The sequence below is a fragment of the Oncorhynchus mykiss genome, chromosome 3 (assembly GCF_057628025.1).
Source record: "Oncorhynchus mykiss isolate SJ-2025 chromosome 3, ASM5762802v1, whole genome shotgun sequence".
In the NCBI taxonomy this organism is placed as follows: domain Eukaryota; kingdom Metazoa; phylum Chordata; class Actinopteri; order Salmoniformes; family Salmonidae; genus Oncorhynchus; species Oncorhynchus mykiss.
In genome coordinates this window covers 35,224,162-35,241,909 of record NC_143024.1, presented here as the reverse complement: position 1 = coordinate 35,241,909, position 17,748 = coordinate 35,224,162, and the positions used below count along the sequence as shown (strand labels likewise).

Below are 17,748 nucleotides of genomic sequence, written 5' to 3'. Positions count from 1 at the left end.
ACACAATCTGCTACAATTTAAAGTAACCCAACTTTCCACTGTGCCGCAAACGGTGCCATGCTCTTTGCCCATGTATTATACAGTTACGTATGTATCGCTCTCTCTCCCTCTCTCCTCTTTTGATATGCTTGTCCACATCCCTCCTTCGGCCCCTCTTCTCGCTCTCTCTTCAGACACACAAGCAAATGAAAGAAAGACCAATGATAGACCATTTTCTTCCAGTGTGTGAAAAATAAAATGTCGTACCCTGGAAAAAATAAAAGTTAATAAAAAATCAAATACTGTAGTTGATTACTTTATTGATTTTCACTGTACATGTTCAGTAAAGGGAAACATATGGAGTTACAGATCTGTTACATGGACATGTATTAACACTTCATATAGACAGACATCTGTCCTTAAAAAAAATGGTTATGGTGAGGCATTAACGAGCATGATACCAATACAATCTCCTCTTCAATCGAGTTTGGTAAGCTGATTCCCAATACAAATGTACTAAGACACAGAATGCAATCAACACTGTCCAAAGCACCAGAGAAAGGATTTAAAGACAATACAATTCACTTCACTCTATTTCTCTGCTGGCATTGTTTATCTAACGGGTAATTGAACACAACAAACCAGTTTAAATCTTTCGAGGATAATGATAATCACTCGCATGCGATATATCCACTGTTTATGTCCACGTCAAAGCGGGGACTCCCGGCTATGAAGGTGGTCATTAAATAAAGTGCTCCAGAGAAAACAAACTCCCATATCACTGCTGCCCCTTGGAAATCCATGAAAGGCCAAATACAATCAACTCTGCACAGCCACGATTCATTGACCGTTTTTAACAATACCCACTGACACTAGGCCATCTGTCTTGGTAAAAGAGCTTGTATGTCTCTGCAGTGAGCGATACAGGTTCAGTTGCCTAATTAGTGTTGGCTAGCGTATGAGTGAGTGGCTCCTGTTCACTGTTTTCAGAGACACACCAGCTTCATGCTCAAAATACAATGAAACAGATAAGCAACAGTAAATACTGGAGTAAAGAGAATGAGATTGAAGTGGGTGATTGGTAAACAAGAGGTGTGTGTGTGTGTGTGTGTGTGTGTGTGTGTGTGTGTGTGTGTGTGTGTGTGTGTGTGTGCGCGCACCTACATGCCTGTGTGTATTTGTGACATATATAAGAATGTGTGTGAGTTTGAGAAAGAGATTTGGGAAACCAATTACTCAAAGTGCTAAGTGAGTGAGAAGCGGCAGGCGGCGGATGAGGCGGCTCAACACAGCTTATGTTTGGCACAGTCAATAACCCGCATCAGTGCAATGCAGCAAGCAGATCCTTCCGAGACCTCGAGACAACAAACTTACAGCCACCCCCAGAGAGAAAGATAGAACCTGCAGAACTATGGCTAAAACTGTTCTAAGAACAGCATTATGTCGACTGTTTTCGACCAATATTTTCAGGCGACAGTTTTTTTTTGCCATTTCAAAATTCGCCTACAAAGCTCAGTGGCACAGTTCAAAACACAGTAGTGGTTATAAGGTGGTGCTTCAGCACTGAGATAAAACAATCAATACATGGGGACAATAGACCTGCACTTTGTTGCAACTACGTTCATATTAATATGTTACATTCAACATTTGCTTTGAGTAAACCACTCCCTCCCAGAAAACATTCTCTGCCTCCAATAAAGCATACACTATTGTTATGTGAGGTCAGGTGCTAAAATAAAAAACATCTATTGCTTAAAGAGGAATTTTGTTCCATATCTTCCAGAAATGTCAATCAATTTTAGTCTTTCTCCCCAGAGTATGGTGGCTGCTCAAAGTGTTCTACTTCACAAAATGATCCTATCAAATTATGTCAAGCCTTTTGTTACAGCATACAGATACAAGTATGAAAATAACCCCTTTGAGTATTGTGCACTGGATTTTCCCATTGAGAATAGGTTAGTTAAAGCAGTCAATGAGTAACATCATTGTACATCCACAGTATTATGGAAATCCAGAGAGGACATATGAATTAAAAAAATAGTTATCTCGTTGTGTCGAGATCAAGACATATTTTTCTCATAACAAAAGTTGTTTTGTCGAGATCACAAGATAATCAAAAGTACAACTTATCACCCATTCATTTCTTCTTCAGATGCCCGATAACCACTTCACCAAGGAGCCCTGTGGCTGTGTGGGGCATTTAAGCACGGAACGATGCCTGACAGGCGACACAGTCTCCCAGGGTGCCCGCCACCCCCAAGACCATATTAAATCATATGCAAGAAACAACACAGCTAACTTGGCTCTCCTTGTGAGCTTTCTAGCTAGCAAGCTAGCTTGTTATCTATGCTGGTGGTTAGCTTGCATAACTGATATGTGTATAAATTATAAGGGACACTTCATTTATTGTGAATAATATTTACATTTGCAGTGGGTGAGCCGCATTTCTGACAGGCTGATCAGATTAAATTTCAGGCTCAGAGGCTGATAAATCAGGATGCTGCCCTGTAGGTTATTTCATAGGTAAATCTCTTTGCAGGCAGATTAGCTGTCAGAGTTGTATAGGCTGATGCCTATAATCCAAAGTGAGTGAGCTCTATTTCTGGCAAACTGATCAGATTCAATAGAAGCCGTAGAGGCTCATAAATCAGGGTGCTGCCTTGTAGGCTGTTTGATATGTAAGGCTCCTTGCAGACAGCCTACTAGTCAGAATCCTGATTTATCAGCCTCTGAGGCTGCTACTGAATCGAATCAGCCTGCCAGGAATAGAGCGCACCCAGTCTTGACCATATACATAATGCACTGACTGCTAATCTGCCTGCAAGGAGCATTACCTATGAAACAACCTACAAGGTGGAATCCTGATTTCATCAGCCTCTGAGACTGCAATTGAATCTGATCAATGTCTGAGGATAAAATGTAATCTTATTAGCCTGTCAGGAATTGTGCTCACCCACTCTGTAAATTGTAATATTATCCATAAAACATGAAGTGCCCCTTACAATTATACACATATCAGTTATGCAAGCTAACAACCAGCATATATAACAAGCGAGCTAGCTATCTAGTAAGACTACCTAGCTAACTAGCTAGATAGCTTGCGCACTCACAAGACTAGCCAAGTTAGCTGCATTGTTGCTTGCATGCGATTGCCTGTGGTCTTGGGAGTGGCATACAGCCTCAGAGACAGGCCAGCCTGTCAGGCATCGTTCAAGACTCAAATGCCCCATGACGGCTTAGATGCCCCAAGAGCTCTTTGTTCAAGGTAAGGGACATTTAGCTGGCTAACATTCTAATTTATAAACTGATAATGACTGATATGTTAGCATGAAATGTACCATCCCTTAGTGTAGCAATCGATCAAAACATATGCGCTGATCCACTGTGGGCTCTACCGCCTCAGCCATGCTGTCAATCTATCATCAATGCGTATACTCCTATTCATAGAGTTAATCTTGTGACCTCGGCAAAATGTTTGTTATGTCGTGATCATGAGATAAATAAGTTGTTATCTCGACATAACAAGGATTGATTTTATTTTATTCATATGTCCTCTCATGACTTCCGTACAGTATAAAACCTTGAACCGTCAAGAATAACTTTCATAGGCAGCAATGGTGGAAATCAGCATTTGCGGAGCAATAAAATACTTAACACACGGTACTCATATAATCACAAGCTTTTTCTCATATTTAGCAAACTACAAAATGCAACTAACTCTACATGTCATCTACTCAATTCTAATTTGGCCTCACCTGCCACTGAATGATGTTTACTGAACTTACGTTTATTGAAAATGAAGTAGCATAATATGAATGTCTGATACTGTCCATTAAAATTATGCAAAAACTGCCTTTTACTACAGAGGACTTGCCGAGACAGTGATGTTCGAAGATGAGCTCACGCTCTTCTACCTACTTCCTGTCAAAAAGATGACTTCTTGTCAAAATGATGACACTTCCTCCCAGCATCAAAGTAAGACTTGGCCACCTCATTCACAGATCCAAGTCAACACAATTGAGCAGTTATGCTTTCACAGCAAATTGTGCTTAGGGGGTATGTCCCAGAATTGTTAAGGCTTTTTTTGTTTTTACTCAATACCAGACATTTTCTAATTACTAGCCTATACTTATGACATTCAACAGGATGTTTAGATGTTAGAGCAGTATTCAAGCTTCAAATATTCACAAAGTAGCACAATCAAGTTTCAAAATAAGTTGAGAAACCATAAAGAGAAATTGGCTTGGTATTGTATTTAACACAACTCATGAGATGTCATCTCTTGGGTGGACAGGCAAGGTTCGCAAAGCATATCTTGTGGTTTGAATCTGTATTTAAAATTCAGAATAAGACATGGTAATATAGTTTGTCTTTCCATAAAACCCATATTGATGTTAATGTATTAATTAAGTTTAAATGTTATGTATTTTGAGTTTGTTTTAGGTATTTTTTTGTTTAAACAGTACAGTATTAGTTAGTATGGTAGGCCCATATATTATTTAAAAATAAATGGCTTGGTTTATTTTCAGGCATTTTCTGAACAACGGAAAATAAATGTAAAAACACTTTTTCTGAAAACAGTCTCTGCGGGCAACACTGATCGCATTACCCGACCATTAATATCAATGCTCTGCGAACCTAACCTGGGTATGGTGGCCCCTCCTCTCCTGTCTGTCAGAGAGAGGGCCTTAGAGGCTAAGGGGTTAGCTTTAGCATTTGCAATGGTTACAGGAGCCAGAGGGTGGCTGCAGCAAGAAGGAGGGAGGGCCCCAGGGTGGAGGCCAAGGAGGCAGGCAGAGGCCCACTGTTGATCACCAGCCTGTAGGAGACCACCTCCACCTTGTAGCCGTTCTCCGTGGCCATGCAGCGGAACACCCCCTGCTTAAGGGGCAGGCCAGGGGTGGGTTCCAGCACACAGGAGTCTCCAATGATGAAGCAGGGGTAGTGCTGGATACAGTTGTCCTTCTCCCAGCGGTAGGTGGCGTGAAAGGAGTGCACGGGGCAGGGGAGGTTGACGGGGCCGTCCGAGTCAATCACCACCTGTTTGGGATTTGTCCTATGGGTCTTCAGTGCTGTGGGGGTTCAGAGGGCACAGCCTGGTTAACATTGATCTCACCCAAATTAATACTTACTTATGGGCTGCCTAGACTAGAGAGTAGCCTATGGTTTCATACCTATGGATTGTTTACGTATCTACGGTAACAATCATAGGTGAGTTCAAAATGGGAATGGCAGGACACGATTGGTAGGACTACTTCATTATGTGAGAAATGTGTGGGTGAGAGGCCACACTCATCAACTCAGCAAAAAAGAAACATCCCTTTTTCCCTGTTGTCCCTGTTGTAAAGGGTTTAAACTCTTAAGCGCTACAGGGAGACAGGTCGGACAGCTGATCGTCCTCGCAGTGGCAGACCACGTGTAACAACACCTGCACAGGATTGGTACATCCGAACATCACACCTGCGGGACAGGTACAGGATGGTAACAACAACTGCCCGAGTTACACCAGGAACGCACAATCCCTCCATCAGTGCTCAGACTGTCCGCAATAGGTTGAAAGAGGCTGGATTGAGGCTTGTGGGCCTGTTGTAAGGCAGGTCCTCACCTGACATCACCGGCAACAACGTCGCCTATGGGCACAAACCCACCGTCGCTGGACCAGACAGGACTGGCAAAAAGTGCTCTTCACTGACAAGTTGTGGTTTTGTCTCACCAGGGGTGATAGTCGGATTCGCGTTTATCGTCGAAGGAATGAGCGTTACACCGAGGCCTGTACTCTGGAGCGGGATCGATTTGGAGGTGGAGGGTCCGTCATGGTCTGGGGCCGTGTGTCACAGCATCATTGGACTGAGCTTGTTGTCATTGCAGGCAACCTCAACACTGTGCATCACAGGGAAGACATGTGGTACCCTTCCTGCAGGCTCATCCTGACATGACCCTCCAGCATGACAATGCCACCAGCCATACTGCTCGTTCTGTGCGTGATTTCCTGCAAGACAGGAATGTCAGTGTCCTGCCATGGCCAGTTCCTGCCATGGCCAGCGAAGAGTCCGGATCTCAATCTCATTGAGCATGTCTGGGACCTGTTGGATCGGAGGGTGAGGGCTAGGGCCATTCCCCCTAGAAATGTCAGGGAACTTTCAGGTGCCTTGGTGGAAGAGTGGGGTAACATCTCACAGCAGCCACACCAGATACTGACTGTTACTTTAGATTTTGACCCCCCTTTGTTCAGGGACACATTATTCCACTTCTGTTAGTCACATGTCTGTGAAACTTGTTCAGTTTATGTCTCAGTTGTTGAAACTTTTTATGTTCATACAAATATTTACACTTTAAGTTTGCTGAAAATAAACGCAGTTGACAGTGAGAGGACGTTTATTTTTTTGCTGAGTTTATTTGTGAAAAAATATACAGGTTGTTGTAAATGATAACTTTGCTCTCAGTTACTAGGACAATTGTGACTCAAAGCCCAGTAAACCTAAAACCAGACTAACGTGTACAAACTGACACAGAGATGCATTAAATAGTGTTCTATTTTATTCTGTGGCCTGAAACTTACTTTCTCTGGAAAATATCAGCTAAAATAACAGATTAAAATAGAATATATTTATATATGATATTGCATCACCTTTCATCCTCTACTCCCTAGGATTAAATCTCAGTGTTCCAGGAGTGGAAGAAAGGAACGGAACGGATAGTGAACGGATATACATGACAGCTGCACTGAGACTGCGACCAAGAGAAGTAATGGAAAAAAGAGCTTGATAACAAAGACAGTACATATCCCATCAGCGGGGAGAATTTGTTTGGATTATTAGAGGTTAATATGGCTGAAGCTATTGGGCTTTGAAGTGAGGGCAAACTTTGATATTAAACCACCCAATGGGTTTGAGCCTCCGCTCAATTATATGATATCATCTTCTGAGTTAAACTCTGGAAAAAAGTTCCATATTTCAGTTAATGAAGATAGAGAGTCAGAGAGGAGGCGGAGTGGCACTCACCAGCAGCTTCACCACAGATAGAGGCATTGGAGTGGTCCAGACTCTGAGTGAGTGCCCTACAGTATGAAACAAATTATTGAAGGAACATCAAATTAGCATGTACCATTTTGAACGATCAACCATTTTATGTAAATTAAACAATTATCATAAAACCTAGAATAGTAGTTGGAACCTCGACACTCTGTGAGAAATGATAAGTTATGGCTGGTATTGACTGTCATTTTTTGATACACTGCATGTTTTCCATAGGTATCTGAACTGTATTCCAGGAGTGACATCATCACATCTCATACCCAGTGCTGATGTTGTATCCAGCTGGGATGGGTGTGCACCTCCTCCTGGCTGCGTCCCAACCACAATAGGGATCCCGAGACAGAATGCACTCCCGGCAACTGTCTCCATAGCGACCGCAGTCAGCCAATGGTATGCGCTGGACCTCCATTGCCGTGCCCACATAAAGGTGGCCCTGGGGGAGAAGGCAGGGAGCAATACACGAGAGACAGGAAGAGACATACAGTGGCTATCACTAGAAGTGCATTGTTTAAAGGATTGGACTGCAGCTATATCGTAAACAAATTCATCTACGGATATTAGTGCTAGCTGCTAAGGAGTGTTCGGCGATGGTCTCACAGTACCTTCTTAGAGTCGATGGCCATGCTTAGAACAGGACCCTCGTTATGGAAGAGGGAGTACTGGGATATGATAAAGGCATCCTCGATAGTGTGCAGAACCTTGAGCACTTTCCCCTGTTCTATCACCAGAAAGAGAGAGAGAACATTATCAGAGGAGAGAGAGACACCATGGTCGAGCCCTGTTCTATCACCAGAAAGAGAGAGAGAACATTATCAGAGGAGAGAGAGACACCATGGTCGAGCCCTATTGTTTTTTATGTATCCCGGGAAACCCAGTGACTATTTTTGATTGTATATGGCCCCAGGTTTATAATAGCACATGCTGCCTTTTTCCTCTACTGGTCAATTCATCAGTGGGTGACTTACGGAGAGGATGCAGGCCTGTCCTACAGCTTGTCCTCTCTTATCTCCTCCCCACATTGAGAGGCTATTACTTCCCACAGAAGACTTAACTGCTCTAATTTCTTATTAGGCCACCTCAGAGACCCATGGCTCTGTTCACAGCTCTATCACTACTTTCCCTGTGGTAGCGACTGACTTCTTTATCAGTCCATTAGGCTGTAGCTACTTTGTTTTTTTTAAATTCAGTTAATTTATCTGGGATTCATGCCAAAAATATGCACTCTTATAATAAGTCCCAACTCATGCCTGTGTTGATCAAACAACTTTTTTTATTTACTTTGTCAAGGAGACTACATCTTCTAAAAGATCACTTTTAAATAGGTTACACCAAACATCTGTACATGAGATACAGTTTGACAGCCAAAAACACACACACACACCTGTTCCCAGGTACAGCACAGTATAGTGCTCGTCGTTGACTGCCAGCACCATGGCAGCGACAGTGTGTGTGAAGTGATCATCGGTGGGCAGGTTCAGCGGAGCACCCCCGACCGGACGAATCACGTCCTCGATCTCCGGGTGGTCCCTGATCACCCCCAGGATCTTAGGGTTGTGGGCTGCCGTGGAGTTCTTGAAGGCACACTGGGACAGGAAGTGATGTAATGAAAGTGATGTAATCAGGAAGGGAGACAGACTTTGGCTGTGGCTTTGCCTTGCACAATAATTTCACAACCAGTGTCAGTCATCTGCAACTGTTCCAAAATAGAAACACAAGTCTTCCACTTCCCCAAAATTGAGGACTCACATGCATGAGCTTATGCAATTGGCCTTTGCAAAATGACTTTGATTGGCACTACAAAACATTAATTAAAATAAAGTTAATTTAACTGATTCAGTGGTTGTCTTACTGTGCCAGGGCGATGTCCAATCAGAGGACTGCTGTAGCCCTTCAGTTTGGACGTGGCGAAGGCCTGGTCAATGTCCTCGATGGAGTAAGCACATATCACTGTTGTGTCCCTGGTCAACCAAACAATGCAACACTTAAAAGCCTTCCTTCCTTCTTCTTACTTCATTCAAACTTAATGTGAATCAGAATGTCGTTAGCAACTCAATCACTGACTGATAGCGGTGTAGAATCATGTTACTATGACTCCCTAAATGGACTTAAAATATTTAAGGCTGCTCAAATATGCTAACAAAAGCATTCAATCTCAAAAGTAATTGACTGCCTCCACAGAGCAGAGCCTACTTCTGATTCAGAGGGGTTGGGTTAAATGCGGAAGATACAATTCAGTTGAATGCATTCAGTTGTACAACTGACTAGGCATACCCCTTTCAAATACAATCATGTATTTTCCTCACTGAAACCTGTTGCTGCTCCCAAGTTTTCATTGCTGTACATGTCTATCCAGCTCCTGTGCCCCATTTGGATGTACTGTGCATAATCCTCCTTTCCTCTGATTATGTTGTTTGTGCAGCTCATTCCTCTCCTGCATTCTAAGCATGACACAGTCTTAAGCAGCCATATGGGTTGAAGGGTGTTGAAGGTGTAAGGTGTCTACTCACCAGGCGTTGGCAAACAGGCCGTACATGACCCCGGTCCTCTTCTCCTGGGCCATTTCAGACAGCACAAACGCCTGTCTGATGTTGTTGTACTGCTGGGGGGTGCTACCCGCACCACACATCACCCTGGCCTTCAGGAAGGTAGTCCACGAGTCCGCCAGCAGGTTCTTTATACCCCCCTCGTCCACCTGGAGACGGACACACAGTATACAACAGTACACCATAACATTAAAGCTGGAATCCTTAGCGGTGAAACTGCCAGGTTCGTTCGCGATATTACAACAACACAGATGTTACTTCAAACAACAAACCCAGTTTTTTCCCCCTCTGACATCATTGCACATGCGATAGAAGATTGGAGTATGTAATACGTGTCCTTTTTACCACGAGGCTGGATGCTCATCTCCTCTGTTTAAAAAAATAAAAAACAATAACAATAACTAATGTGCCTGGGGTGACCAGTGGTACTGTTTCTACTTTCGCGGAGCTCAGCTTTAATATGCAATAACGTAGTAATACAGCTGATATACGGTGATGTTGTTGTGGTTACCATGCAGATTCGGCCGATGCGCGACCTGTAGGGCTCCTCATCCACAATGGCCGTCTTATTGATCTCACTGAAGAAGAAGTAGATCTCCTCCTTGTGTTTTTGAGAGGCTGGTATTACTGCTGCTCCACCAAACTGGGGACCTGCAGCAGGAGAGAGAAAGGGCTTCCACCAGTGCTTGAAGTGGACTGAAATAGGTGCCACAATTCTATAAGCGCTAATACTCAATCAGGCAATAAAACATTTGAGGCCAGTGAGCACCAGGCCAACTCAGTCACTGGTTGTAACTATTTGGGTCCTTTTCAAACTCCTGATGCATTTCATTCTAGCAGGGCCATCTAGTGTCTACAGAGATAAAGGTGTATTTAAAAAATACATTGTGATAAAAGGGTTTGCTTGGAAGCTTCATAGACTAATAAAGACTTCCAGTTCATCATACAGGGAGTCATACAATGTTTTATCACAATTGTGAATTTAACTTATGATCTTTAAAATGGAAGAATTCATAGTGATTACATTTCTGCATGCAACATGTTACAGTTACAAGATACTAGATAATATAGACTTGCTATTTCCATGCTCATCCACTCCAGTGCCTCATGCAGCTCTCCTACACCAATATAGTCCCATGTTGCTCTCATCCCACTCACTCTGTAGCCACTTGGTCTCAGTCTTCAGAAGCTTCTGAGTGCCGTAGGTCCGGCGGATAGAGCCAGGGTGACGCCCCGCTGCTGACAGAGCAGAGTATAGATTCCCATCTGAGAGCGAAAGAGAGGGGAGGGGTAAAGATAGAGAGAGAGATAAAGAGGAGAGAGGGAGAGAGAGACAAACAGAAGGTAGAGGGAGAGATACAAAAGAAATCAACAGAAGACAGCTGACTGCATCAACCAACATCTTCCCATAACCGTATTACAATTACCCAACTTAGGGCACTGTCTCCATAGCAATAAGGGAGGTCATTTGGAATCATGACATTAATGGTTCAATGAGAACCGAACATTATCAGAATGCTGCACCACTCTAGCAAATGGCTCATTGGTTCATCACTCCAGTCCAGCCTGGTCTGCGATATCACAGAACCTGCTATACAAAGTAACCTTGCCATGATTTCGATAATACTTTGAGTTACAGCTTCGCTACATGTCGTGAACCATCTGTAGTACTATGGTACCATTTTAAACAGATCTCCTATCCCATACCAAAGCCAATGTTGAGGATTTGTTTGGTTTTTATAATTATGAACATAATGGCTGGATGGAGCTCTCCACCAAAATGCTGATACTTATCCTATCCTTTCAGATCCACAGAGAGGAGTTAACAAGGATGTAGGAATAGGGGTGAGGGATGGGTTTAGTATTGTGCCAATAGCAGAGTTTCTATGGATGTTTGGATGGAGTGTCTGTCTGTCCTCGCATCGTACCTGCAGACAGACTGACGGACCTCTGGGAGGGGTAGGGAGGGGAGATGTCAGAGGCTGGTGCCATCTGTCCATTGGTGGGGGCGTCAGTCAACACAGTGTCATTTACCTATGGAGAGGAAATGACATCACAGCCTCACAAGCCATATCCTGAATGCTCTTACCACCTTGTATACAGTACAAATAGAGATACAAATTAAAGTTTTTTATTGAACACTATTAACAACTTTTATAAAAGTGATACAGGAGTTGATGAAAGTGTGACCGTTGTGAGAACACTAAACACATGTTGAAGACAATAGCTATTCTATTCATCATCATGTCATCTTACCAGCAGCCAGCATTTGGGGGTTCCTGCATTTGTCCCGCATACCACAAAAGTGTCATTGACTTTCTGGATGACTGTGATGAAATTGTCGCACTCCAACTGTAGCAGAGAGAGAGAGGGATGAGAGAGAGAGAGAGAGAGAGAGAGAGAGAGAGAGAGAGAGAGAGAGAGAGAGAGAGAGAGAGAATATTGGAACTGATCCATTTTCCCTAATTTGGCAGATAGCGCAAGAATTACCTCTGCAGTACTGAGGGAATGCATTGTCTGCATAACTTCATATGCATTGCATCACTTATTCAGAAAGTACAGGAGCTGGACTGTTATCTCAAGAGAAACTTCCAGATGGAGTTTGTGCCTGAATACCAAATACAGCATTGTACCGCTCCCCTGTCCCAACCTTTAACCTTTGGGACAGTTTCTACTGGGGATGATATCATGTTGATGTTATGTGTCTGTTTTATTCAGAATCGTACAGTAGCAACAAACTTACCTCATTGTAATGATGATGATAATGATGACAATGATTAATTATGAGGATAATGATGAGGATGATGATGATGTTGACGGTGACCACCTACCTTTGGTGGGTCTGATTTGGCGATGCAAGCTGCCTTCGCGTTTTCATCAGTTACCACAGGGATCTGTAATAATATAAGATACATTCCAATATGTCATACAATTTATCCATAACTCGTATGCAAATATTAGGCCTTTTCAAATATGCAAACAACTGCAATCAAATTCAGTGCTGATTGAAAATGACAAAAGTCTTGTCCTGTACCATAAACTAACAAAGGGAGGATTATTTTACTGTCTCTAATATTTGATCAACTATGCGTAACTATAGGGCACAGACAATCAGAATAGTCACAAAAGACAAATGATAGGCTACCTTCTGCTCATGTTCGTCGAGTCAACGTTGACATTATTAGCTCAGTGTATTATCTTTATTGTATGTTGACCTCATAAGTCCACACTATATAATCACTTCCTTCCGATTGGACAGAGATGAGATCTGCTCTATAAATGTATGCATGACCCATCTCGTGCGACGGAGGCTGTTGAACTAGGTCGACAGCTGCTGCCTCCTCTTTAAGCCAGTCTCCTGTGCCTTTACTGGGTTACTGTGTCACCACCACCGAGTATCTCTGTTCATCTCGTTGGTTACCAGCAACTCACCTGCAGGTTGCGGATCCCCCTTTCAGTGAACGTCAGCACATAGATCACTGTCTGGCCCCCCACGTACAGCACGTTGGTGCCCTCCTGGTGGTACACTGACATGTAGTTCTCCGGTTTGGAGAAGTGATACCTGGCCGGCTCTGTGGGCCATATCAAAGTAGATTATGAGAAGGTGTTGCTACAATGTCATTATATGATATACTAGTATATCAGTGTCTTGGGGGTTTCAAGTTGAGTCAATTAAACATGTAATTGGCCATTATTTTCAGTTCATTAATTTGATTTAACCAGAATGTATTAATTGAGCTCTGTGGTGTGGTCATGTAATGGTCAAAAAAAAATTCCAGTAGTCTACCTTTTGACCCAAGTCATTTTAGTTTTACATGATGAGGCTGAAGCTGTACAGTTCAGAGAGAGAGAAAGAGTCTGTACTGAAATTGAATTGGTTGCCATGGTTAAGGACAATTTACCCTCGGGACTCCTATTCCTACAGGCACATGCAAATACGACACTAGTGTGTCTACCAATTCAGTGGCAGACTGACGTTCTCGACGGTTCAGGAAAGTAGACCACTAGTTTCACAATTGGCCGACAAAAAAGAGCGGTAAATGGCGCTGTCCAAGGTGCTGAACTAGGCTTCGGTCACCACTCATTTAAACCTCCACGGTGAGAAGACCGTAATGCCTTCATCGATTTTATCTTTCTGTTTTGACATGTCTCTGTCTCTATCGGGTACACTAGGACTGAATGTCGTTAATATGACATCCCTTTATAGGGTTGGTAGGCCTATTGTATAACATTCGTTTGATTGATATGTCAAACAAATAGGCCACATTGTTTCTGTATCTGTATTTGGCTGCTGATCTGCCAAGAAGAATACAGTCCTTTACACCTGTAATGACTACAGCGTCGGTGCATCTTAACTTGATAGCCCTGTTTCGATTGATTGTGAATATATTATACCACTGTGCAAGGTGTGAGGGCGTGAGTTTGAAAATATAATTGTTAGTTTGCTGCGCGGAATTCCCATAAATGTTAATTGGGCTGTGTGGATGTGTGTGTGAGTGGATGTGTGTGTGTGTGTGTGTGTGTGTGTGTGTGTGTGTGTGTGTGTGTGTGTGTGTGTGTGTGTGGATGTGTGTGTGTGTGTGCGTGTTTACGCGCGCTTGTGTTCGCGTGTGTTAATGAGGTCCTGGAGCTAATGCTGCTGCTCTATCCTCAACAAGCCTCAGCTACTGCAGTACCATCAACGCGTCAGCTCGTGCACCTGCATTGCAGTTCTGCAGCGCGACCAAAGTATTCACCATAAGGATGGGTTTAAACTGTAATGTAGTGTTTTTGTAATACGTTCACTGACATTGTGTCTTTGAGTAAACTTAATGATATTACACCCAGAGCTCCTGAGCACTATTTTCAATTAGCACGTATCATTTAGCCTTATATTCTGTCTTGAAGAGGGAATGAGGTGCAGAGCAGAAGAAATATCCGGACATTGTATCACAAATAACAGCTGTCTGATTGGTAAACAGCACCAGGACTGCGTTTCCATGACAACTGACAAACGTCTACCCACTGCCCTAGGTTGAACCTCACACATGAGTTATCAGTGACCGAAACGCAAAAAACGTACAAAACCTTCAAAACACTTAAAGGTCCAATGCAGCCGAATTAGCCAGGCAGGCTAAAATTCCATCCCACCAAAACAGGCAGAAATTTAAGGCGGCCTTTTTTAAACAGGTCTTACACTAAAGGCGCATTATAAACCTTTTTACAATTTCACAGTATTATTCCAACATCATATTGTGGAAATATATGTAAAACACAGGAAAAACACGTTTGACTGCACTGGGCCTTTAACACACAGCCTCTGCATTGGCATGCTGAGGTGCGCTCTGAATTCAAGATTAGATGTCTTCGTAGGAGTGGGTCACTATTGTATAGGAAATGGCTACCCGAATAATCAACACCTAAATAGTAAGAATAGGCTATCTTAATTAAGATAGTTTCCTGTAAAACACAATTGGTTCTGAATAATTCTACCGTTCCCGCTGCCATAAACCTGTTCCAAACAACACTTCTGTCCCTTCCATTTCATTACAATGGAATAGGCCAATGGGCCTAAATTAGCCCACATGAAGCTTAATATAATCTAATACACAGTGCTTCATTTCTTCCATTTAATCTAATACACAGTGTTTACTTTCTTCCATGTAATCGAATACAAATTGCTTATTTCATTTAATTTAGTTGAGAACTGGGACACATAAATAATGTGACAAATCGGCTATTTAAATTATACCATTATACCAAGTCCAAAGTGTTTTCTGTCTCATCACATTTTTTGCGTTTCTCTGAGATCCATTCTCATTGGCACAATGCCAAACATTCTGTCAATTTAATATAGCCTAGTATCATTATAAGGCTACATTTCTATTTTTGTAGGTATAGCTTGTTTTGAGGAACATTTTACATTATTGTCTACCTTGAATCATGCATGACGTCATGCATGTATAAACGCGCGATGAGGAAAGTGATCCACTACTATTATTTTCAAGTAGACTACAGTCTAGTGTTCATTGTTAATCTAACTATTTCCATGGAGGAAAAAACAAGATCCTCGCATATAGCCTAATACACAGACAATGCGTATCTGACCACCCTAAACGCAAATAGCTAAATTAACACATACCTTTTACAATGAATTTCAGCCGAGGTGACTTTTCGGCGAAAACCATGGAAAAAACGGTCGCCAATATGATATAATTCATCATTCCACGTCCTCAATGTGCCCGATTTCCAAGGATTGAATAATAGAATGAGTTCTCACTTTATTATTTCCACAATAGGCAATCAGCTTTCGTATTGGTATAATGTATTGATCTATGCGACTGACTATTGGCCTCAATCATGCAACCCGTCTTGCCGACAGTCCACTGAAGAATCGGGGTATCAGGCTCCACCTCAAAAACAAAAAGAACGGTGGGTGTGAGGAATGGGGCGCGAAAAAGAAATGTGGGCTTTCGTGATGTATGTAAGGGTATGGAAGCGCACTTTCAGAGTAAGTCCACCATAAACGCGTAATTTGATACCTGTTGCTCTTTATGCTCGCAGCAGTGTGTTGAAGGACTAATCCTATTCAATCACGTACATGTACAATATACCCCTGTAATGTGCAGGCTATGTTTTTGTATGTTCTTAGACCTAACGTGAGCAACTGGAAAACATGTTCCAGCCTGAATATGTATTTTTTTTGCTAAACACAGCCATTTTGTTTTAATCGGGCAGTAGTGTTAAACACGTTTTAGGTCCACATCAAGAAGCCAATAATGGTAGAGATGGGTTATTGTAATGTTGCCCAATCAATACCTGTCAATAGTCACTTGTACGCCCAGAAAGCGATGAATCAGCAAAGCAGTTCTGCTGTGTGCGCATCCAAGGAGGGTTAATTGACTTGAATGTCAGAAGATGCATCAATGCCCATGGCAGGAAAAAATGGCTTAATGGATGGTTTCATCTTAATGGTAGTGTCAGTGTCTTTCACGGTGGCTACCATCTGAGACACTAACGAAGAGCGCTCACAGCAACTCCGGAGTAATAGATATTTAGACACTTGTAGTAAAATACGATAGTTACATAATACAGAGATAATTTGGAATCTATTTAGATATAGGCTACTGTATCTGCAGCATATGCCATACTTCTACACATCGCCTAGATGAATTAGTCATTGTCACCTATAACTACATGTATTTCCCTTCTTATAAAATCCAATCAGTAGGAGTTCCACAAAAAAGATTTCCCTAGAAACGTTGACCCAGCACCTTTGTATAATTAATACAAATTAAAATATGTTTGGTAAGTAATGGATGAGACTTGAGAATCTTTAATCATGGGGTTTTAGCACCACTCAGTGGCCAGCATCAGGCCAGATAAGGGGAACACAAAGCATCATGGTTATTTAAGCACCTGGAATTCAGACACAAGGGCCCCAATTCAATCAATTATAGGTAAAGAAAAACTGCACTGTGGGTTCGTTAAATGTGTTAACCATGTTAAAACAGACACACCTAACAAGTTCTTTCTCTTGTGGACATATCTGTCTAGAGGTGCAGTAATACTGTAGACCTGTACTGTAAACCATGAGACCTACTTGAGAGTATATATTTCTCTGGCAGGCTGTTGTAAACCTAAATAGATGTATACCTACAAAAACATTGATTTTCTGTCCTCGCAGTCTTTAATATCAGTGAACATTGCACCTGACAGCACAAGTAAGTAAATAATGCCCTTGGATTTGCTTCCCATAGGGAGCATTGGCTTATGACGCTACAGTAAAACCTTTGGATTCCATTCCATGAGAGGAAATAGTTGCATTAAAACAGATAATATGACAGGCCAGGCCTCGGGTTAGCAGCCACCAGACAGACCTATATAACAGATTGAGACATGCAGAGGTAATCCAAAAGGGTTTAAATCTCTGCTCATGCACGTGATTATCATTTTTTTCTGGATTATTCTGGGCAAGGGCAAGAGAGAGAAAATGATTTGCTCTCCACTGAATCCACTTAGAGCTGGTGGGCTTCAAATCCGTCTGGACGGGAAATTGTCAGTGGATTGTGGATCTCCTGAGGTTGACCTTCATGCGGTCACCTTCAACTGAACTAATGAGACAATATACAGCAAAACCCTAATTTACTATTTCCTCCTTTCCGTCAGAAAATTAAGACCAACAAGGAAGTGTAACAAACAAACATAGCTCT

General features: G+C 42.3%; 1 protein-coding gene across 1 annotated transcript; it reads right to left on the bottom strand.

Moving 5' to 3' along the window:
- Window positions 1-282: 282 nt before the first annotated feature.
- LOC110514755 (semaphorin-7A) lies at window positions 283-16,142 on the bottom strand. The gene is made up of 14 exons (XM_021593980.3): window positions 15,678-16,142; window positions 12,989-13,128; window positions 12,388-12,450; window positions 11,813-11,908; window positions 11,485-11,590; window positions 10,715-10,822; window positions 10,068-10,207; window positions 9,521-9,705; window positions 8,863-8,971; window positions 8,395-8,596; window positions 7,616-7,731; window positions 7,274-7,446; window positions 6,981-7,036; window positions 283-5,051 (listed from the first exon to the last, which is right to left on the bottom strand). Exons 1-14 carry the CDS (start codon window positions 15,757-15,759, stop codon window positions 4,705-4,707), a joined length of 1,923 nt encoding a protein of 640 aa, XP_021449655.2. The 5' UTR covers window positions 15,760-16,142; the 3' UTR covers window positions 283-4,704.
- Window positions 16,143-17,748: the final 1,606 nt, after the last annotated feature.

What these genes read in the sequence shown, in the direction of transcription:
- LOC110514755 (XM_021593980.3), bottom strand. Translation starts at nt 15,759, where the DNA reads ATGATGAATTATATCATATTGGCGACCGTTTTTTCCATGGTTTTCGCC. An exon ending in CCCCCAAATGCTGGCTGCTG is followed by an intron (nt 11,591 to 11,812) that starts GTAAGATGACAT and finishes TCCTCTCCATAG; the next exon opens with GTAAATGACACTGTGTTGAC. An exon ending in GGCCTGTTTGCCAACGCCTG is followed by an intron (nt 8,972 to 9,520) that starts GTGAGTAGACAC and finishes TTGGTTGACCAG; the next exon opens with GGACACAACAGTGATATGTG.